Source organism: Ovis aries, chromosome 3 (assembly GCF_016772045.2).
Source record: "Ovis aries strain OAR_USU_Benz2616 breed Rambouillet chromosome 3, ARS-UI_Ramb_v3.0, whole genome shotgun sequence".
Taxonomy (NCBI): Eukaryota; Metazoa; Chordata; class Mammalia; order Artiodactyla; family Bovidae; genus Ovis; species Ovis aries.
In genome coordinates this window covers 34,489,383-34,510,789 of record NC_056056.1, presented here as the reverse complement: position 1 = coordinate 34,510,789, position 21,407 = coordinate 34,489,383, and the positions used below count along the sequence as shown (strand labels likewise).

Genomic DNA, 21,407 nt, shown 5'->3' with positions numbered 1-21,407 from the left:
TATAAAAAATAGCATGATATTCTCTGAAAAGCTTATTAGAGAATAACATATCCAGGTAGTGTAGTTGTTAACAGCAGAGCTCTGGAGTCAAACCGTCCCACTTCTCTACTTACTACCTGTGTGATCTTCAGGTAAATTACTTATCCTTTCTGTATCTCAATTTCCTCATCTACAATGTGGGGATAAAAATAGCACCTACTTCGTATGAAAAGCACTTAGACTAGTGCCTAGTATATGATAAGTACTTAATAAATGTTAGCTATTCATAATAATAATATTATTATTATGAATAGCTGACATTTGCTACATACTTATTATATACCAAGCAGTAGTCTAAGTGCTTTTCTTATTATTATTACTTGTATACCCATGGGCTTCCCTGATGGCTGAGTGGGTAAAGAATCTGCCTGCAATGCAGGAGACATAGGAGACAGGGGTTCAATTCCTGTGCCGGGAAGATTCCCTGGAAAAGGAAATGGCAACCCACTCCAGTATTCTTGCTTGGAAAATCCCATGGACAGAGGAGTCTGAGAGGCTACAGTCCATGGGGTAGCAGAAGGGTCAGACATGACTTAGTGACAGGGAAGAGCTCTGTACCCATACCAAATTCTGTCAAATCCTTAACATTCCATTATATTTTCCTTGGATCTTTTCTCTCTTCTTTTATTGGTGGACATTTAAGTTGTTGGTTTTTCCCTGTTGCAGTATTTCAGTTCTCTAAGGTTTACACCCAGCGTGGAATTGCTGAATCATAAAAGAGGTACATCCTCAATTTCACTAAATATTTCCAAATTGCTCTCTGAAGAGGTTGTACCCATTTACAGTCCCACCAGCAGTACAGTTCCACATCCTCTCCAATGCTTGAAATTGCCTGACTTCATAATTGGCTCAATCTGATGTATTCAATATATGAAAATATATTTAATTCTATTAATTTTTTGTTCATTTGTTTATTGGCATTTTGGATTTCTTCTTCTGTGAATTGCCAGTTTATATCCATTGCCTCTTTTTAAAATTAGATTGTTTTTTCCTTGTTTGGGCTTCCCTTGTGGCTCAGCTGGTAAAGAATCCACCTGAAATGCGGGAGACATGGGTTCGATCACTGGGTTGGGAAGATCCCCTGGAGAAGGGAAAGGCTACCCACTCCAGTATTTTGGCCTGAGCTATACAGTCCATGGGGTCACAAAGAGTCTGACATGACTGAGTGACTTTCACTCACTTTCTTGGTTACTTGAAGGAGTTCTGTGTGTGTGCAGGTATAGACTTTGATGGTTATTTGCACTGCAGTTATATTTTCTCACCCTGTGTCTTGTCTTTTCTCTCCTTTTCAGCATCTTTTAGTGTTTAGACATTTTTAAGTTTAATGTAATTCATCACTTTTTAAAAATTTATAGTCGATTTACAGTGTTGTGTATCACTTTTTAATAAATAGTTTGTGGGTTCTGAGGTCTTATTTAGGAAATCCCCTTCTATTCCCTCCTATATTTTGACACTTAAAATTTTTGCCTTTTACCTGCAATTTATGTTTGTGCATAATATAAGTAGGAAGCTAATTGTATTTTTCCATATGTGTAACCATTTATTGAAAATCCATTCTTCTCCCAATAATACATTATGTCATCTCTCATAAATCAAGTTTCCATATACATATGGGTCTGTCCTTAAGATATTTTTACATTTCAAGAATTTTATATTTCATATGAGGTTTCTGAGCTCAGAAATATAAGTGTAATGCAAATAATAACACAGTCCACTGGCCCAAGTTCTAATAGCAGTAGTGAGCCATATGACTTTGGACAAGTCACCTCACTCTGTAGGTCTCATCTTCAGTGTACATTGACAGAGTTTATCTCTTAACTTTTTTGGGTCACCAACCCCTTTGAGTATCTAATTGAAAGCATAAATCCTTTCCCAGAAAAATATCCACACACATAATTTTGTGTGTAATTTAAGGGTGCTCATAGAAATAGGGTCCCCACAGCTTTAGCATTTTCTAATTGTACTTATAACTGAGGCATTAAAACACGGATTTACTATTTTGCTTTTGAATTAAAGAAAAATTCATTTCTAAGTTGGTCTTCCCAGGTGTGGCTATCAGCTGGCATTTGGTCTTTAGCTTAAGCATATATAACAAAAACAGGCACATTGCTCATTGATAATGTATAAGATAATTGACAATGCATGCTGGTGCTGCTAAGTCGCTTCAGTCATGTCCGACTCTGTGCAACCCCATAGACGGCAGCCCACCAGGCTCCCCAGTCCCTGGGATTCTCCAGGCAAGAACACTGGAGTGGGTTGCCGTTGCCTTCTCCGGAACTGACAATGTATCAGTTCAGTTCAGTTCAGTTGCTCAGTCGTGTCCAACTCTTTGTGACCCCATGAACTGCAGCACACCAGGCCTCCCTGTCCATCACCAACTCCCGGAGTCCACCCAAACCCATGTCCATCGAGTCGGTGATGCCATCCAACCATCTTCTCCTCTGTCATCCCCTTCTCCTCATGCCCTCAATCTTTCCCAGCATCAGGGTCTTTTCCAATGAGTCAGCTCTTCGCATCAGGTGACCAAAGTATTGGAGTTTCAGCTTCAACATCAGTCCTTCCAATGAACACCCAGGACTGATCTCCTGTAGGATGGACTGGTTGGATCTCCTTGCAGTCCAAGGGACGCTCAAGAGTCTTCTCCAACACCACAGTTCAAAAGCATCAGTTCTTCAGTGCTCAGCTTTCTTTATAGTCCAACTCTCACATCCATACGTGACTACTGGAAAAACCATAGCCTTGACTAGACGGACATTTGTTGACAAAGTAATGTCTCTGCTTTTTAATATGCTATTTAGGTTGGTCATAACTTTCCTTCCAAGGAGTAAGCATCTTTTAATTTCATGGCGACAATCACCATCTGCAGTGATTTTGGAGCCCCCCAAAGTAAAGTCAGCCACTGTTTCCCCATCTATTTGCCATGAAGTGATGGGACCAGATGCCATGATCTTCGTTTTCTGAATGTTGAGCTTTAAGCCAACTTTTTCGCTCTCCTCTTTGACTTTCATCAAAAGGCTCTTTAGTTCCTCTTCACTTCGTGCCATAAGGGTGGTGTCATCTGCATATCTGAGGTTATTGATATTTCTCCCGGCAATCTTGATTCCAGCTTGTGCTTCCTCCAGCCCAGCGTTTCTCATGATGTATTCTGCATATAAGTTAAATAAGCAGGGTGACAATATACAGCCTTGACGTGCTCCTTTTTCTATTTGGAACCAGTCTGTTGTTTCATGTCCAGTTCTAACTTTTGCTTCCTGACCTGCATACAGATTTCTCAAGAGGCAGGTCAGGTAGTCTGGTATTCCCACCTCTTTCAGAATTTTCCACAGCTTATTGTGATCCACACAGTCAAAGGCTTTGGCATAGTCAATAAAGCAGAAATGATGCTGTGAAAGTGCTGCACTCAATATGCCAGCAAATTTGGAAAACTCAGCAGTGGCCACAGGACTGGAAAAGGTCAGTTTTCATTCCAGTCTCAAAGAAAGGCAGTGCCAAAGAATGCTCAAACTACTGCACAATTACACTCATCTCACACACTAGTAAAGTGATGCTTAAAATTCTCCAAGCCAGGCTACAGCAATACATAAACTGTGAACTTCCAGATGTTCAAGCTGGTTTTAGAAAAAGCAGAGGAACCAGAGATCAAATTGCCAACATCCACTGGATCATGGAAAAAGCAAGAGAGTTCCAGAAAAACATCTATTTCTGCTTTATTAATTATGCCAAAGCCTTTGACTATGTGGATCACAATGTATAAGATAATATATAAGAGCTATGAATGGGCTTTGTTTAGGAGACTCCCTGAAAGCATCCTAGCCAACCCTGAGTGGTCTGTTCTAAGCATGATTGTTTCTTAATGTTATCTACAAAATTCAGACCCAGCTAATATTTATCCCCTACACTGACCCGCCTAACTTTAGTCAGAGGTTCCGCCTATTGTGTCTGTGCACCTTCAACACTGATAGACCCTCCTGTTTTTATGGCTTGGAGCACCTGTGATCACTGAGGTCATTTCATTCATCAGCTTTCTCTCATTGGTAGGCTTGCTGTAACTGGGGCTTATCGTGAGTAACGGAAGCCATAGTTTTGACCTGCTATGAGACAAGTCCCAGAGTCCCAGAGAGGAATCAGATTTCTTGATGGGTCTGGATCTTCTAACTTAACTGCAGAGTTAAATGAAATCTCTGTAAATTTAGAAGAAACACGGCATCCGAAGCAACTTAGCAAAACTATATTATACTGACCATTTGTACTCCTGAGTGACGTGCTCTAGACTAATGCAACATTCTTAAAACCAAACTTTCATAAGCCACCTCATGCTTTGTACGTGATTATGTGGAATCTCTCTTTTTCACACTGTTTCCTTTACTCTCTAGTGGACCTGATTGGCGGCTACAACATTGGCACCATCAGCCATGAGAGCCGTGTGGATTGGCTGGAACTTAATGAGACTGGGCACAAGCTTCTCTTCAGGGACCGGAAACTTCGTGTGAGAAGGGTTACTAAGGCCTTAACCACTGACTGGTCCATAAAGGATGTGGTACTAGCTGCCACCAGGGACGGTGGGAGGCAGAATGGGACATGATTTCTTGGGGCTGTGCCATAAGCATAATGAACAGCACAGAAGGATCAACATTTTTTACATCTAATATCACCACGCATCCCATTTTACCCTGAGAGATTGTATCATGCAGGCACCAAAGTCACGAGGGGAATTTGGGAGTTGGTGTGTCTCTTACTATTCACAAATCTGTGACTTCATGAACCATCCTCACCCCTGCGTTCCTCTTCCTCAACGCCCAGCTGACCTTTACCACACATACTTCTCCAGTGCTCTTCGACCACACTTACCTGACCGCACTGACCCTGACTTGAGGACAGTCTCCCCCAGCCCTTTATTGATTCTGATCTCAGTGTGGTATCGCCAATGAGTTCGACCTCAGGGACTACCTGGTGATTTTTCGTTTCATTTTCACTGTGATGTAAAAGCCACATCACATATTTCCAGGCCATTTAATTTGTCTTATGACCTTATTTTTGTAATTTAGACCAACAACTCTGGCCCAGAGTTATTCTAGGAATGAAAGTCTGACCTTCACCTAACTTAAATTCCTAGGGTGTAGCCCTTTGCTCTTTTGGTCATCTCTTATTTGGCCAGTGTCAGAATATACCAACCAAGCATGAACTTGAAGGGTTTATGGTTGAAGTTCAGTAAGCTTTGAAATTCAGCATGTACCTGACTAGTGGGCTAGCTCACCACATTTCCCCATTAGGAAATGGTCAGATGGGAAGACACCCACGTCTTTTCTTAATTGTGTATCTACTTCTTCCTCCTCCAGTTGCATCTGTACGATATCGAAAGCTGCTCTAAGACGATGATCCTCAACTTCTGCTCCTACGTGCAGTGGGTCCCAGGAAGTGATGTGCTGGTGGCTCAGAACCGAAACAACTTGTGTGTGTGGTACAACATTGAGGCACCCGAGAGGGTCACCACGTCCTCTATCAGGGTATGTCAACATCAGGGCACCTCACACATAGTGTCGAGCTGATTAATCGGAACCCAAGGAAACTTGGAAGGCTGCTTGGTTTCTCTGCCTGCCACCCATAACCTCTCTGATGGAGCTGACAGGAGACACTTACACTGCTTCCCACAGTGCTCTGGGCCCCAGAGCCATCCTCGTTCAGATTCCTGACATTATATTAGACCCTCAGAGTACTAGTCCCTATTATAGTGGGAATTCACCAAGTTGAATTGTGGAGTTCCCTGGAAGATCCCCAATTGGGATGGAGTTCCATATCACACCTCGTTATGTTCTGATTCTCTGTTACAAGCCATTCAGAGTTCTGTTTTTTTCAGACTGCTGATCACACCCTCTGTTCTACCCCATGACAACATCACTCACACAGTAATATCCCAAATCTGGGAGTGTGAGCAGTAGGGTTGGATGGCGGTGGGTCTTTTCTGCAGTTGAGCCTGTGTCAACACTCACCTGGAATTCTGGTGGGGTGGGGGGATTGAATTTTTACAGGGTGATGTTGTAGGTCTGGAGCGAGGTGGGGGAAAGACAGAGGTGATGGTGACCGAAGGTGTGACTACAGTTGCCTACACCCTGGATGAGGGCCTTATTGAGTTTGGAACAGCCATTGATGACGGCAACTATACCCGGTGAGACACGAGGCTGATAACCAGCACAGTGGTGGGAAAGTCTGGGTCTGAGGACCTGCCTGAGGTGGGCAGTGAAAGCAGCCATGTCTGAAAACGACTCGGTGGTCCTAGGACTAGACAAAAAGGGCAAATAATTGCCTCCCCCATCCTCTTGCTGCCCCATCACCAATATTCCTTAGTGTCTTCCTGACCTTGGACTCATTCCTTGTGCTTTGCTTCCTTCCCTCTGCAGGGCCACAGCCTTCTTGGAAACTCTGGAAATGACCCCAGAAACAGAAGCAATGTGGAAAACCTTGAGCAAGCTGTCACTGGAAGCAAAGCAGCTACACATTGCTGAGAGGTGAGCCGGGCTGTGGAACCCAGGTGCCAGGCAGCTCGGAGGGAGAGATGGCCGCACACTGTCTTCCCCATGGGCCGCTCCTCCCCAGGGTTGGGGCACCTCTTGCCTTCCCATGCCAACAGATGTCATAGAACCCTTCCATAGTGCAGTTATTCCAAACATCCTCCCATCCTAGAGTATGAGAGTATGGCTTTTATTTATTTTTTAAAATTTTTATTGGACTATAGTTGCTTTACAGTATTGTGTTAGTTTCTTGCTGAACAACAAAGTGAATCAGGTATTCATACACATACACATATATCCCCTTTTCTTTAGATTTCCTTCCCATTTAGGTCACCACAGAGCACTGAGTAGAGTTCCCTGTGCTACACAGTGGGCTCTCGTTAGTTATCTGTTTGATTAGATACATTAGTAGTGTATATGTGTCAATCCCAATCTCCCCGTTCATCCCATCCCCTCTTCTTCCTTTGGCAACCATAAGTTTGTTCTCTGCAACTGAGACTCTATTTCTGCTTTGCAAATAAGTTCATCTCTACCATTTTCTAGATTCTACATTTAAGCGATATATGCTATTTGTTTTTATCTGACTTCCTATAAGAGTATGTCTTTTATTGTTTTCACTCCCCCACCTTGTAACTAGGTGCCGCTTCCAAGTGTTTAACGCTCCTGCCCTACAATCTATGTGTTGATGTGTATATTCCAATAATGGTATAGGAGTGTAATTAACAGGAAAAACATGGGACTCCAGACTCTCCTATTTCAAATCTTAATTCCATTTACCAACTGTGTAACTTTAGAGAGATTAACGTAACCTTCTCAAGCCTTGGCTTCTCCATTTTCTCTATGAAATGAGGATAATAACAGTATTCACCTTGCAGGATGGTGAAGAAGAGTGGCAGAGTGGCAGTGATAGGGGAGACTTAATGACAGGATCTGTGCAAAGAGCACAGACCAGAGTGCTCATTAAACATCAGCTGCTGTGGCTTTGGCGAAGATTCATCCTTGGTCCCTTTTATCCCATCCCCCCACAGCTAGATTCACTGCAAGTCATAGAGACAGTGAGCCAGGGTTTTTATAACATACCCCAGATCTCTTATTTGTTCAACCCTACTGTCTCCACCCTAGAACAGACCACCACCATCTCCTGCATACAGTGGTGCAAAAACCTCTTAATTAGTCTCTTAATTAATTAGAAACTGCTACTTAGACCCCTACAATCCTTAGAACCATAGCAGCTGTGGTAATTTTTTAAAAACAGAAATTAGATTAAATCATTTTCTTGCTTTTGTGCTTTGTATAAAACACAAACTCCTAAGGCCCCACAAGATTTGACCCGCTTCCTTCTCGTATCAGATACTTGCCCATTAGTCTCCAGCCACACAGGCATCCTTTGTCCCTTTGAGCACACCAAGATCACTCCTGCTTTGGGCCCTTTATACTAGCTTCTCCCTTTGCCTGGAGTAATTTTCCTCCATCTTGCCATGATTGGCTCTTTCTTGGATTCAGGTCTCAGCTCAGATGACAGCTCCTGGAACAGGCCTTCTCTAACAACCAACTTAAATAGTCCCCTTAGTTTCATTTTCCATTATTCCAGTTAATCTTTGTTTATTTGTTTGCTAATTATCTGTTTCCACTAGAAAGTAAGTTCCCTGAGAGCCAGGCCCTCATCTTTGTTTTTGTGTCCTCAGTGGCAAGAACAAGTGCCTGGCATATAATGGATGCTCATCATATATCTGCTAAACCAATGAATTAATGATGATTCTATAATAATATTATTATTGTTATTGCTTCCATACTTTAGGTGCTTTTCTGCTTTGGGACATGTTGCAAAAGCTCGGTTCCTCCATGAAACCAATGAGATTGCAGATCAAGTGTCTCGGGAATATGCAAGTATTCTCCTGATTCGTTCCCTTTTTTGAGCTGCGATTTCTCTTGGCACTCAGACCCACAGCTCTTAGCTTTCCAGCCACGGCTCATTTCCTCTACCCTGCCCTGCCTGTCGCCACCTTCAGGTCAGGCCATTTTGGAGTTGTTTGCCAAACCTCAAGCCTCTGAGCCCCAAGTTTTTCAGCTTCCTAAGCCTTTAGCCTCCACATCTCTCTGACCTTCCTGTCTCCACTTACACAGACAGAATTGTTCATGGGCACCAACAATAACCAGAACTTTCTTTATTTCCACAGGGTGGAGAAGGAACAGACTTTTATCAGGTCCGAGCACGACTAGCCATGCTGGAGAAGAACTACAAGCTGGCGGAAATGATCTTCTTAGAACAGGTAATAGGAGCAGAGGAGCTGGATGGAAGAGGGGATCAGAGAGGAAAAAAGTGAGGCAAACTCAGAGGAAGAATGAGCGCTGGTCAGCTGGGCTATCAGGCCTGGAGAGAAACTTTAAAAAGGTTTATACAGTGAATTTCACTGCTCCATAATTTCCTCCTCTGGGTTCATTCTGACAATCACTTCTTTACTTCATAGAAAGCCTACCATCTCCTTTTGTTCTCCACAATTCTTGTGCATGGAGACAGATCCCGATTTGGTGAGGCCCAAAGCTTATTCAGTTTGAGAAGCCCTCTTTAAGAAAAGTTGATTTGGAAGGAGTCTGTGCAAATAAGGTGCCCTGAAGCTTAAGCTTCTTTTAGTTTCATACTAAGGATGAAGCTTTCAACCCACACAGGCTGGCATCTCAGCCAGGCTGAGGAGAGCTTGCTAATTTCTGATCCTCGTGTCTTCCTGGTATCCCTCCTCCCTCTGCCCGGCCTCCCCTAGAATGCCGTTGAAGAGGCCATGGACATGTACCAGGAGCTACACCGCTGGGATGAATGTATCGCTGTGGCTGAGGCCAAGGTACCGGTTCTGTCTTCCCCACAGTTGTTCAGAACTAGGGCCCACCAGTATCAGAAACCCCTTCTTGTCAAGGAGGCTGCAGGAGCTGGAACAGTGTTGGGGTTGCACCTCACAGTGCGGGGAGTTGGGCCGCTGATGACTGGGAGGATTTCGGCTGTTACAGTGGGATTGGACATGATGGGAAGCAGCAGGGCAGGAAGGAGGGGCGTGACTCCTGGTTCTCTTCTGCTGAATGTCAGGGGCACCCGGCCCTAGAGAAGCTGCGCCGGGGTTACTACCAATGGCTGATGGACACACAGCAAGAGGAGCGGGCAGGCGAACTTCAGGAGAGCCAAGGGGATGGGCTAGCAGCCATCAGCCTCTACCTCAAAGCTGGGCTCCCTGCCAAGGCTGCTCGGCTGGTGCTGAACCGAGAGGAACTGCTGGCCAACACGGAGCTGGTGGAGCACATCACCGCTGCCCTGATCAAGGGCGAGCTGTATGAACGGGTACCCTGGCTTCCAGTTCCCATCCCTTAGCCCCCAGGGCTCAGTGCCCTCTCCTACCCAGCGGTGTCTTGGAGTGCACAGCCCTCCCTGACCGCTGGCTGAATCCCCTACCTTGCGGGGCTGACAGTTGATTTTTGTGTAGTAGGGGTATCTTTGAAGTAACATGGGATGTGTTAACAGGCAGGTGATCTCTTTGAGAAGATTCGAAATCCACAGCGGGCCCTGGAGTGCTACTGTAAAGGCAGCGCATTCATGAAAGGTACTGGCCAGTCCACAGTGTTGTGGACTCCTGCCCTAACAGTCCCCTGACTCCTGCCCTAACATTCCCCGACACCTGGCTTCAGCAATCCCCCTCCCTTGTACTCCACGCCTCACTTCTCTGCCTCACAGTGCCCGAAGCCTGCACTGAGTACCCTCTCTGTCTCCGGCAGCAGTGGAGCTGGCTCGGTTGGCATTCCCAGTGGAAGTGGTGAGATTAGAGGAGGCATGGGGGGACCACCTGGTGCAGCAGAAGCAGCTCGATGCGGCCATTAATCATTACATCGAAGCCAGGTGTGGTGGTCCAGGGGTGCAGAGGGCATTTGGACATGAGGTGAGAGGTGATGGGACAGGCGAGGGCAGCAAGGCCTCACTAAAACAAGGGAAATCTCCGAATGTGGGTTGGAATATGCTTGAGGTATCTCTGCCTCCATCCATTTTCCTCTTTCCTCATACACCAACTACGCCAGGTGCTCCATTAAGGCAATTGAGGCTGCCCTGGGTGCCCGCCAGTGGAAGAAGGCAATTTATATATTAGATCTGCAGGACCAGAACACTGCGTCCAAATACTATCCTCGCGTGGCCCAACACTACGCATCTCTGCAGGAGTATGAGGTGAGGGATAGCCCCTTTCTGCAGCATGAAGCAGTATAGCGCAGGAGGACGAGGAGAGAACCCAGAAGAAGGAGTGGGGGCCACCTCACTAGATCCTTCTTACTGGGGCCCAACAGTGTCACCACCCTAAATGAGACACACCACCATTTCATTCTGACATGACACAGAACCCTCTCCCAGACATATAAGGCAGGTCTCTAGCATGAGAGATGCTTCAAGAATAACTTCAACATTAGCAGATGCAAACTATTATGTATAGGATGGATAAACAAGGTCCTGTTGTATAGCACAGGGAACTATATTCAATATCCTATAATAAACCATAATGGAAAAGAATATATATATGTGTGTGTGTATATATATATATATATATATATATATATATATATATATAACTGAAGCAGAAGTTAACATTGTAAATTATACCTCAATAAAATTTTTTAAAATTAAACTAAAGAGTATCACCAACATATTTACAGTATAGAATCATCATGGACTGCAAAAACGTGAGGCCATCTTAAGTTCAGTTCAGCCGCTCAGTCGTGTCCAACTCTTTGCCACCTCACGGACTGCAGCACGCCAGGCCTCCCGGTCCATCACCAACTCCTGGAGTTTACTCAGACTCATGTCCATTAAGTTGGTGATGCCATCCAACCATCTCATCTCCTTCTCCTCCTGCCTTCAATCTTTCCTAGCATCAGGGTCTTTTCCAATGAGTCAGTTCTTTGCATCAGGTGGCCAAAGTATTGGAGTTTCAGCATCAGTCCTTCTAATGAATATTCACAACTGATTTCCTTTAGGATTGACTGCTTGGATCTCCTTGCAGTCCAAGGGACTCTCAAGAGTATTCTCCAACATCACGGTTGAAAAGCATCAAAGAAAGTTCAAAAACTTTCTTTATAGTCCCACTCTCACATCCATACATGACTCTTGGAAAAACCATAGTTTTGACTAGACAGACCTTTGTTGGCAAAGTAATCCTAAACTCCCACTGTATTGTCCTCATACCGTTTGGGGCTGGTCTTTTATTGAAACAGAAGAAAGCCTGAGACACCTACAGTCACTTTGTCTTCTCTGTGACTGGACGCTAATGGAGTCCCAGGCTCTGCTCCCTCCCAGCTGAGGTTTGCTCTTTCCTCCTCCAGGCTGCTTTCACTCTGTCACTCTGACCTTTTGCCTCTTCCTGTCTCACCTGCAGATTGCGGAAGAGCTCTACGCTAAGGGAGACCGGACGAAAGATGCCATAGACATGTACACCCAGGCTGGCCGCTGGGAGCAAGCCCACAAGGTGGGCAATGGGTGACATTCATGAGAGGAGAATGCCACCTTCATGGTTGTGTTGTCCCTTCCCCTAGTCGCCAATCTCCCCACTTCACTGGGCTCCCTGCAAGCCAAAGAAGAGTACCAGAGTACGGTCTGGGTAACTGATGCTTAGCCAAAAGGAAAGGCAAGGATCATGAGAGGCTCTAGTTCCCAAACCTGCAATTCTGAAGACAGCAGATGGCCTTGGAAGCTGGGAATCTGAAATACCTCTGCTGAAGCTCTAGTCACACTGGTAGCTGTTCTCATTCGTGCTCCTAGAGCCCAGTGGGTGCAGTAGGAGTATATTAGTGGGATCAGGTGCCCCCACCCAGCACAGGGCATCTCTGACCCTCCTACCTTAGCAGAATGTAGTTCTTATTCTGCTCTTTATGGACTTGGGATCCCTGAGCTGAGTAGGAGAGTGGCAGTAACCAAACTCCTGTGCTTATTGGGAAAGTTCAGAGTTCTTGTGAAAACAAGCTTCCTTGAAGAAACCCCACTTCCACTTCCCTGTCCACTCTGTGTTGCCCTCTGCTTCCCTTGGGAATTAGTGCCTGAGGCTGCCCTGACCCTGTGTGTCTGCACAGCTGGCCATGAAGTGCATGAGACCAGAAGACGTCTCGGTGCTATACATCACTCAGGCTCAGGAGATGGAGAAGCAGGGCAAGTACCGAGAGGCTGAAAGGTGAGCTGTGGCCCCAGGGGAGGTGTAGCGGGATATGGGGCTTGAGGGCTGGGGTCTGCAGATATGTGCCCTCTGCCCAGAAGACAGGGACGGAATCCCTTAGGAATGACTCTCACAGCAGGAATCTGGGTCTAGGAGGCCACAGGTGTTTCTCCTGTTCCCAGGCTATATGTGACCGTGGAAGAGCCTGATCTTGCCATCAGCATGTTCAAAAAGCACAAGTTGTATGATGATATGATCCGCTTAGTAGGGAAGCACCACCCAGATCTCCTCAGTGACACACACCTGCATCTGGGCAAGGTGAGCTCTTCTCCTGCTTCTGCCCATCTTTCCCCAAAGAGGCTCCATCCGCCCCTCTCCCCATCCTGACTTGCCTCTCCCTCCCCAGGAGCTGGAGGCTGAGGGCCGACTCCAGGAGGCTGAGTATCACTATCTTGAGGCCCAGGAGTGGAAGGCGACAGTGAACATGTACCGGTCCAATGGGCTTTGGGAAGAGGCTTACCGGGTAAGGTCTTCCCCTTACTGGGTAGGGATGCACAGGGTCCTTCCATCCTGCTTTCCCACACTCAAGTAACTGTCTAATTTTAAACTGGTCGTGGGTGTCTTTGAAAAAAGTCCACACCTACACACACAATTTCACATACAATTTTAATGGTTTGTGAACGACCTGAAATCCATCCTTGGACCCTAATCAGGTTAATAGGGCTGAAATTTAGCCCTCTTCCTACTGCTCTGGAGAGGTACCTGATCCTTTTCCAAGCTGAGGTCAAGTCAGAGATGACAAGGGAGCAGCCATGTACCCCTGTGTTGGAGGGTTGCCACGGGGCTTTGCTTTTCAGGTGGCCAAGGCTCATGGAGGAGCTAATGCCCACAAACACGTGGCCTATCTGTGGGCCAAGAGCCTAGGAGGAGAGGCTGCTGTTAGACTGCTCAACAAGCTGGGACTCCTGGAAGCTGCTATTGACCATGCTGCTGACAACTGGTGAGGCCCCAAGCCTTCTCTCTGGGGGCCCCATCCCAGATAGCCTCTATATAGAGAAAGAAAATTGATGTATAACTGAAAAGCATTTCTAGAGGCTGAAGCAAGAGTGAAGAAATGTGGTAAGGAGAGATCCTTGGAAGAGCTTGATAGAGAGGCAAGAATGAATTAGTAATTCTGCTCCTGTTCCCCTGGGGGCTCAGAAGGGTGTTTAATTTTTGGCTGTTTTAAGGAGAAAGGAGGAAAGAGAATAATTTTTAAAGCTAAAATGCTCTAAGCCAGTAATTTACTGCTGAGTAATGTGTGATGTGAGTAAAGTGTGGGTCTCTCCAGTGGCTCAAATGGTAAAGAATCTACCTGCAATACAGGAGACTTGGTCTTGATCCCTGAGTTGGGAAGATTCCCCTGGAGAAGGAAATGGCAACCTATTCTAGTATTCTTGCCTGGAGAATCCCATGGATGGAGGAGCCTGGTGGGCTACAGTCTAAAGGGTCAGAAAGAGCTGGACATGACTGAGCAACTAAGCACACACACACACAATGGAAATGTGATTCCATTAAATGCAAAATGAGCTTTTCTTTTTTTTAAAATTAAGTTAAATTATTAATTTTTTGAAGTGTAGTTGATTTACAATATTTGTTTCAGGTGTCCCACATGGTGATTCAATATTTTTTATAGATTATACTCCATTTAAGGTTATTATAAAACATTGGCTGTATTCCCTGTGCTGTGTAATGTATCCTTGTAGTTTATTTATACCGAGTAGTTTGTACCTCTTAATCTCCTATCCCTGTCTTACCCTTCCCCCTTTTCCTCTCCTCACTGATAACTACTGGTTTGTCCTCCATATCTGTGAGTCTGTTTCTGTTTTGTTATATTCATTTGTTTGTTTCATTTTTTAGATTTCATATATAAGTAATAACCTATAGTATTTGTCTTTATCTGACTTACTTTACTAAGCATAATACCTTCCTGGTCCATCCATGTTGTTGGAAATGGCAAATTTTCATTTTTTATGACTGAGTAATATTCGTGTGTGTGTGTGTGTGTGTGTGTGTGTGTGACATCTTCTTTATTAATTTATCTGTTGATGGACACTTGGTTGCTTCCGTATCTTGGCTATTGTAAATAATGCTACTATGAACATTGGGGTTCCTGTATCTTTAGTGTTTTTGTTTTCTTCAGCTATATACCCAGGAGTATAATTGTTGGATCTTATGGTAGTTCTATTTTTCAGTTTTTTGAGGAACCTCCATACTGTTTTCCATAGCGGCTACACCAAATTACATTCCCACCAACATTTCATAAGGGTTCCCTTCTCTATACATCCTCACCAGTATTTGTTATTTGTAGATCTTTTTTGATGCTAGCCATTCTGACAGATGTGAGTTGTCTTCTCATTGTGGTTTTGACTCGCATTTCTCTGATGATTATTGCTGTTAAGCATCTTTTCATGTTAGCCATCTGTATATCCTCTTTTGGAAAACATCTATTCAAGACTTCTGCCCCAAAGTGAGGTTTTCTTAAGCAAATGTTAAGAACACCAGTAGGAATCCTGCAATGAGTCAAATTGCTATGGGTGGTTTTACTTGTTCCCAGAAGATTATTTTCCTGCTAGTGCAGATGTGGCTCTGTGGGAGGCGGTGGAAGCACCAGGGGTCCTTCTTGCCTGTTGGTATCGTGCTCTCTGTGCTTCTCTTATCATTTTGTTGATTTTTAAAAATCTGTCCCTTTTCTTCCCCTCAATCCTTGCCCTCTGTTTGTCTTCTGTTATAAAAGGAAATATAGTGTAGACAAACCTTGTTTGCACCTCCCATTTCAGCTCCTTTGAATTTGCTTTTGAACTCTCGCGGCTGGCCCTCAAGCACAAAACCCCTGAGATCCATCTCCGATACGCTATGTACCTGGAGGATGAGGTATAGATGTGGTTCTTCCCCAGTACTTTTGACTCTGACCACAGAGCCCTCCTTCCCATGCCCTGGTCCACTGCTGCCAGGCATTCAGACCTCCTGTCTCACGGCTGCCTGGGGTGCCAGTCTCTTCCGCATCGTGTATGGCTGTTTCCCTCTCCCTCTAGGGAAAATTTGAAGAGGCTGAAGCTGAATTTATCAAGGCCGGTAAACCCAAGGAAGCAGTCCTCATGTGAGTTACCCCACAAATCCCCTAATCCTGTCCTCCCAGACTCAGTCCCAGGACCTCTCATTGTCATTTTCACCTTCATCTAAACCTAGTTCCAATAACTCTTACCCCCTCTCAGTGACACGGTGGTTTGCCTCTCATCATTGAGGCTTCAGTCCTGTACTCAGCCTTCTCTCTGTCCTCATCTGGGAACAGGTTTGTCCATAACCAGGACTGGGAGGCAGCTCAGCGTGTGGCCGAGGCCCATGACCCTGACAGTGTCGCCGAGGTGCTCGTGGGGCAGGCTCGGGGGGCCTTGGAGGAGAAGGACTTCCAGAAGGCAGAAGGGCTGCTGCTTCGGGCCCAGAGACCAGGCCTGGCCCTCAATTACTATAAGGTGGGGCAGCAGATTCAGGGGAGGAATCCCATGAGGAAGGGGGAGAGGTAGGAGAGCCCATAGTGCACTACACTGAACCCTGGTTTTGAGAAGGTTAACCCTGGGGAAGGGGGAGGAGCAGAGAGAAGGAGGAAAAGAGGTCCAGGGACCAGTGGGCTATAGTGGTGGGCCTGTGTGCAGTGGGAAGCTGTCATACCATCCTGATACCTGGAAATCTGAGCAGGAGGCTGGACTATGGAGTGATGCTCTGCGGATTTGCAAGGACTACGTGCCCAGCCAGCTGGAGGCACTGCAGGAAGAGTACGAGCGGGAAGCTACCAAGAAGGGGGCCAGGTATGAAGCCAGGGCTCCAGGAAAGAAGGGGGCCAGGTATGAAGCCAGGGGACCAGGAAATGTTGGCAGGACTGGGGGTGGATCAGAAGGTGCACACAGGCTCAGCCACACTGCACCTTCCCCTGTCCTGGTCACAAGGGCTCTCGTCCACACAGGGGCATGGAGGGTCTGGTGGAACAGGCTCGACAGTGGGAACAGGCTGGAGAGTACAGCCGTGCAGTCGACTGCTACCTCAAAGTGCGGGACGCAGGAAGCAGCAGCCTGGTGGAGAAGTGCTGGCTGAAGGTGAGGTGCCACACCCGCTGGGCTCTGCTCCCCGCCTCCGTTCACACCCAGCATTCCTTCTCAGACATTCTTTGTTTTCAGTCAGGTAGCGGGTGTATGCTGAGTTCCTGATGGATGCTAGACCAGAATCTATGAAGGCTATAAAAAGGGATGTAAGACAGAACTGGAGAGACAGCAGTTGGGGGAAGGTAGACTAACACGTGGATCAGTTGCTTAATACTGCAAGTTAGTGAAGACAGAAGTTAACTAGTGAAGTTCAAGTAGAGTTCAGAGAAGGGCGAGATCTCCGTGGCCTGGAGGGGTCAGGGAGGCCTTGTGAGGGAAGAGTAGGCCTAGGGCCAGAGTTGAAAGGGCAAATCCAGACCCTGAAACTGGGCCAGATGGAGGCCGTGAGAAAAGCAGAGGCCCCTCATCCACTCAGTAGCTCCTTAAAAAAAGCCTCTGGCAGATTAAGCCAAGCTAGTATGTTTCATCAATTCTAAGATGGATTCTTAGGGTCTTTGTGATGGGGATACATGTATATATTAATGATGTGCCTCAGACGCAGGGAAATAGGGTATTAGAAGTAATGAAGGGTTGAGACTGATCAGTCCCTGAATAAAATGTTTTTGTGCAGATGCCCCTGCAGAATTTCCCAAAGGTTGTGAGGCCTTGTCATTGAATACCCCTTGAAGTTGGAGGGGAAGGAAGTAGAAAGACTGAGGTTGGTTTTGAGAGTTTAGCAAGTTTTATCAGGTATTAAGCATCTGCAAGCTGGAATCAAGATTGCTGGGAGAAATATCAATAACCTCAGATATACAGATGACACCACCCTTATGGCAGAAAGCAAAGAAGAACTAAACATCCTCTTGATGAAAGTGAAAGAAGAGAGTGAAAAAGGTGGCTAACACTCAACATTCAGAAAACTAAGATCATGGCTTCCGGTCCCATCACTTCATGGCAAATATATGGGGAAACAATGGAAACAGTGACAGACTTTATTTTGGGGGGCTCCAAAATCACTGCAGCCATGAAATTAAAAGATGCTTGCTCCTTAGAAGAAAAGTGACCAACCTAGATAGGATATTAAAAAGCAGAGACATTACTTTGCCAACAAAGGTCCATCTAGTCAAAGCTGTGATTTTCCTAGTAGTCATGTATGGATGTGAGAGTTGGACTATAAAGAAAGCTTTTGAACTTTGATGCTTTTGAACTGTGGTGTTGGAGAAGACTCTTGAGAGTCCCTTCGACTGCAAGGACATCCAAGCAGTCAATCCTAAAGGAAATCAGTCATGAATATTCATTGGAAGGACTGATGCTGAAGCTGAAACTCCAATACTTTGGCCACCAGATGTGAAGAACTGACTCATTCGAAAAGACCCTGATGCTGGGAAAGATTGAAGGCGGGAGGAGAAAGGGATGGCAGAGGATGAGATGGTTGGATGGCATCACTGACTCAATGTACATGAGTTTGAGCAAGCTCCAGGAGTTGGTGAAGGACAGGGAAGCCTGGCATGCTGCAGTCCATGGGGTCACAAAGAGTCGGACATGACTGAGCGACTGAACTGAACTGAAGCATCTGCTGTACCTTACTCTAGGGAATTGTTAACCCAGGTCTGTGCACGACTATACCTTCTTTAGGTTAGTCACAGGGTGGGCTTTCTGGGTGGGAGCACTTAAGCCTTGAAGGGTTTGGCAGGTAAAGAAGAAAGGCAAGAACAGGTGGGGAAAGACCAGGAGGCTTCACATAGACTATAGCTGAAGTGGACTCTGTGGAAGTTAAAATCTGGTGAGGATATCAGCATCACAGCATAAACAGAGTGAGCTCATGGAACAGTTGGATTTGTAGAATTACTGAGTTTTATGGTTGAAAGGGGTCTCCAAAGTCATCTAAACCAACACCGTCCAGTAGAAATACAATGCAGGTCACAAAGATCTAAGTCATATATGTAATTTTAAAATTTTCTAGTAGCCACACTCAAGTGTAAAGAAAAAGGTGAAAATAATTATATTCTGCTTAACCTATTATACCAAAACTATTATCAATATTTCAACACAAAATCAATATAAAAATCTATCAAGGTAGTCTACATTCCTTTTTTCATACTAAGTCTTTGAAATATGTAAGGTTACTGCACATCTCAGGACTAGCCACATGTGACTCGTGGCTGCTGTTCTGGGCAGTACAAATCTAGACCAACCATCACTCTGATGGGTGAAGAAACTGAAACTCAGAAATGCCCAACAGAAATAGTTGCAGAATGTCCTGGGCTCCTGCTTTAGGGGTTTTTTCCCTACACCATGCTACCATGGTTCTGTTTGTGACAAAGACCTTGAGAAACCAGTTTGTGAAAGGTGACAGAAGCAAATGCAGTGCTCTCAGGCAGCAGTGAGTGAAAGAGGAAGGGCTGAGAGGAACAGATAGGTCCTCTGATGGTCATGGAAAAGCTCTGATGGACCATGAGGCAGGATTTGCCCCAGAGGGCGGAAGGTGAGGGAGAAGGCAAGAAAGTTGGCATCTGGAGGCAAAAATAGAGCTGGTCGAGGACCCCTGGGCAGTATGTGTCTCTCTGCCCACTACCATCTTCTGCTCAACCACTCAGGCAGCTGAACTCTCCATCAAGTTTCTACCTCCCCCACGCAGTCTGGAAGTAGTTCGGGCTGTGGGACCCCAGCTGATTGGAATTGGAAAGCCCAGCGCAGTAAGTAGGATGCTGGAACTGACAGAAATAGATTCCACAGAGATGGGTAGAAGCTGTGTGAAGTCGGGGTTGGGGGGCGGGGGTCTCCTGGCAGGCTCGGTGTGCATTTCTGTTTCCCCAGAGTTCCCAGAAGGGAGATGAGGGAAGGAGAGGGGAGAGACATCTCCAGTCTCAGATTTTCCCCTGTGTAGGCTGCAGAGCTCTATCTGAACCTGGACCTCGTCAAGGAAGCAATCGATGCTTTCATTGAGGGTGAGGAATGGAACAAGGCCAAGCGTGTAGCTAAGGAGCTAGATCCCCGGTAAGCTCATGACCCCTTCTCACTAAAAATTTTTTTACTTCCTTTTGTAAAGACTAGGAGGAAGTTCTTATGGGAAGGGTGTGCTTCTGGGGCTTTGATGTGCGAGCTTTCTCCATGCCTTCACAGGTATGAAGACTATGTGGACCAGTGTTATAAACAGTTCCTCAAGAGCCAGGGCAAAGTGGACTCGGTGAGACTGGCAGAGGCAGCAGGAGGCGAGCACAGGGAGGCTCAGAGACTCTTTCCCTCTTCTTCCCTCGTGTAACTCTGTCTTTTTAACTGGCCCATAGCTAGTGGGTGTGGACGTGGTGGCTGCTTTGGACCTCTATGTGGAGCAGGGCCAGTGGGACAAGTGCATTGAAACAGCCACCAAGCAGGTACTGCTCCCTTCCTCCCACACCAGCCCCTCTGGGTATTTCCTCTGACTCCCCACCTGTCCCGGAGAGTGTCTCTCTCTCTTCCTCCAAAGCCCAAACCCCAAAGATCCCTAATCAGCATCAGAGAGCTCAGTCTTCACGCTCTGACATCAGGTCAGAGCAGGCATGCACATGCCCTTCGATGTCAGAGCAGGCATGCACATGCCCTTCGCCTCCTAAACAAATCCATGGCCTCAAGTCAGGACCCCACCCCCAGGGACTCAAGTTACGACCCCACCCACACAGCCTGGTCTGACCCCAACCTCCCCCTGCTTTTCCTGCACCCCTCAAACAGAACTACAAGATTCTGCACAAATACGTGGCATTGTATGCAACTCACCTGATCCGGGAGGGTGGCTATGCCCAGGCACTGGCCCTGTACGTGCAGCATGGAGCCCCTGCTAACCCACAGGTACCAGCCTGCTCCTCAGGGTGAATGTTTCCCCGAAGAAATTTTTACCTTCTCCTCGACAACTGCTTACCCAACTCAGGATCTGTCTTCTCAAAGAATTCCTTTGTTAGCATCGTGGCCAGAGACTCCGCCTAGGCTCTTCTGAACTGTACAGCCTCTCTGGAGGATTTACCCTCTGAAGGCTAACACAGGGAACAGTCTTTCAGAGCTGAGCCCTGTACACACCTCGAGGGCCTGACTAACTTCCTCCAGAGTGTGAACACCCCTCTCCTGTCTGAGCATCACAGCTTTCCGGGTGTTATGCTGTTAACACCATGACTGTGCATTCACAGTCACACATCTGCCCACACCCACAGAGCACCAGTTAGGAAGAAATGGGTGTTTTCTTACCCTCCTTCTTTCTCTTCCCTGAAAAACAGCACTTTCTCCAGCAGCATCTCATAGCTCCTCCACATGCCATTTCCAGCCCAGTTTTCCTCTTTAGCCCCACTTCCCCTGACTTTCTCATGCAGTTGTATTCCTCTCGCTCAGCTCCCCTTCCCCTTCCGCCTGCAGAACTTCAACATCTACAAAAGGATCTTCACTGACATGGTGAGCTCTCCTGGGACCAACAGTGCTGAGGCCTATCACAGCTGGGCTGACCTCCGGGACGTCCTCTTTAACCTGGTGAGGAAGCCAGGCAGGCAGCAGAGTGGGACGGCTGCTCAGGCCACCTGGCCCTGCCCTCGTCTCTCCCTTCACACCCAGTCTCCTTC

General features: G+C 46.3%; 1 protein-coding gene across 1 annotated transcript in view; it reads left to right on the top strand.

Moving 5' to 3' along the window:
* The window catches only part of IFT172 (intraflagellar transport 172), a 34,439-nt gene that overhangs the window by 10,578 nt on the left and 2,454 nt on the right, over positions 1 to 21,407 (top strand). Inside the window, exons 15-41 of the mRNA XM_004005769.6 lie at positions 4,413 to 4,525; positions 5,376 to 5,543; positions 6,066 to 6,202; positions 6,435 to 6,542; positions 8,344 to 8,428; positions 8,723 to 8,815; positions 9,305 to 9,382; positions 9,622 to 9,870; positions 10,051 to 10,129; positions 10,302 to 10,422; positions 10,599 to 10,743; positions 11,942 to 12,031; positions 12,633 to 12,730; positions 12,895 to 13,030; positions 13,119 to 13,235; positions 13,570 to 13,712; positions 15,532 to 15,625; positions 15,787 to 15,851; positions 16,044 to 16,224; positions 16,448 to 16,557; positions 16,713 to 16,842; positions 19,425 to 19,523; positions 19,715 to 19,824; positions 19,951 to 20,014; positions 20,115 to 20,201; positions 20,536 to 20,652; positions 21,208 to 21,318. Of these exons, the coding sequence (XP_004005818.1) occupies positions 4,413 to 4,525; positions 5,376 to 5,543; positions 6,066 to 6,202; positions 6,435 to 6,542; positions 8,344 to 8,428; positions 8,723 to 8,815; positions 9,305 to 9,382; positions 9,622 to 9,870; positions 10,051 to 10,129; positions 10,302 to 10,422; positions 10,599 to 10,743; positions 11,942 to 12,031; positions 12,633 to 12,730; positions 12,895 to 13,030; positions 13,119 to 13,235; positions 13,570 to 13,712; positions 15,532 to 15,625; positions 15,787 to 15,851; positions 16,044 to 16,224; positions 16,448 to 16,557; positions 16,713 to 16,842; positions 19,425 to 19,523; positions 19,715 to 19,824; positions 19,951 to 20,014; positions 20,115 to 20,201; positions 20,536 to 20,652; positions 21,208 to 21,318 (3,128 nt within the window). The remainder of the gene's footprint in view (positions 1 to 4,412; positions 4,526 to 5,375; positions 5,544 to 6,065; positions 6,203 to 6,434; positions 6,543 to 8,343; positions 8,429 to 8,722; positions 8,816 to 9,304; positions 9,383 to 9,621; positions 9,871 to 10,050; positions 10,130 to 10,301; positions 10,423 to 10,598; positions 10,744 to 11,941; positions 12,032 to 12,632; positions 12,731 to 12,894; positions 13,031 to 13,118; positions 13,236 to 13,569; positions 13,713 to 15,531; positions 15,626 to 15,786; positions 15,852 to 16,043; positions 16,225 to 16,447; positions 16,558 to 16,712; positions 16,843 to 19,424; positions 19,524 to 19,714; positions 19,825 to 19,950; positions 20,015 to 20,114; positions 20,202 to 20,535; positions 20,653 to 21,207; positions 21,319 to 21,407) is intronic.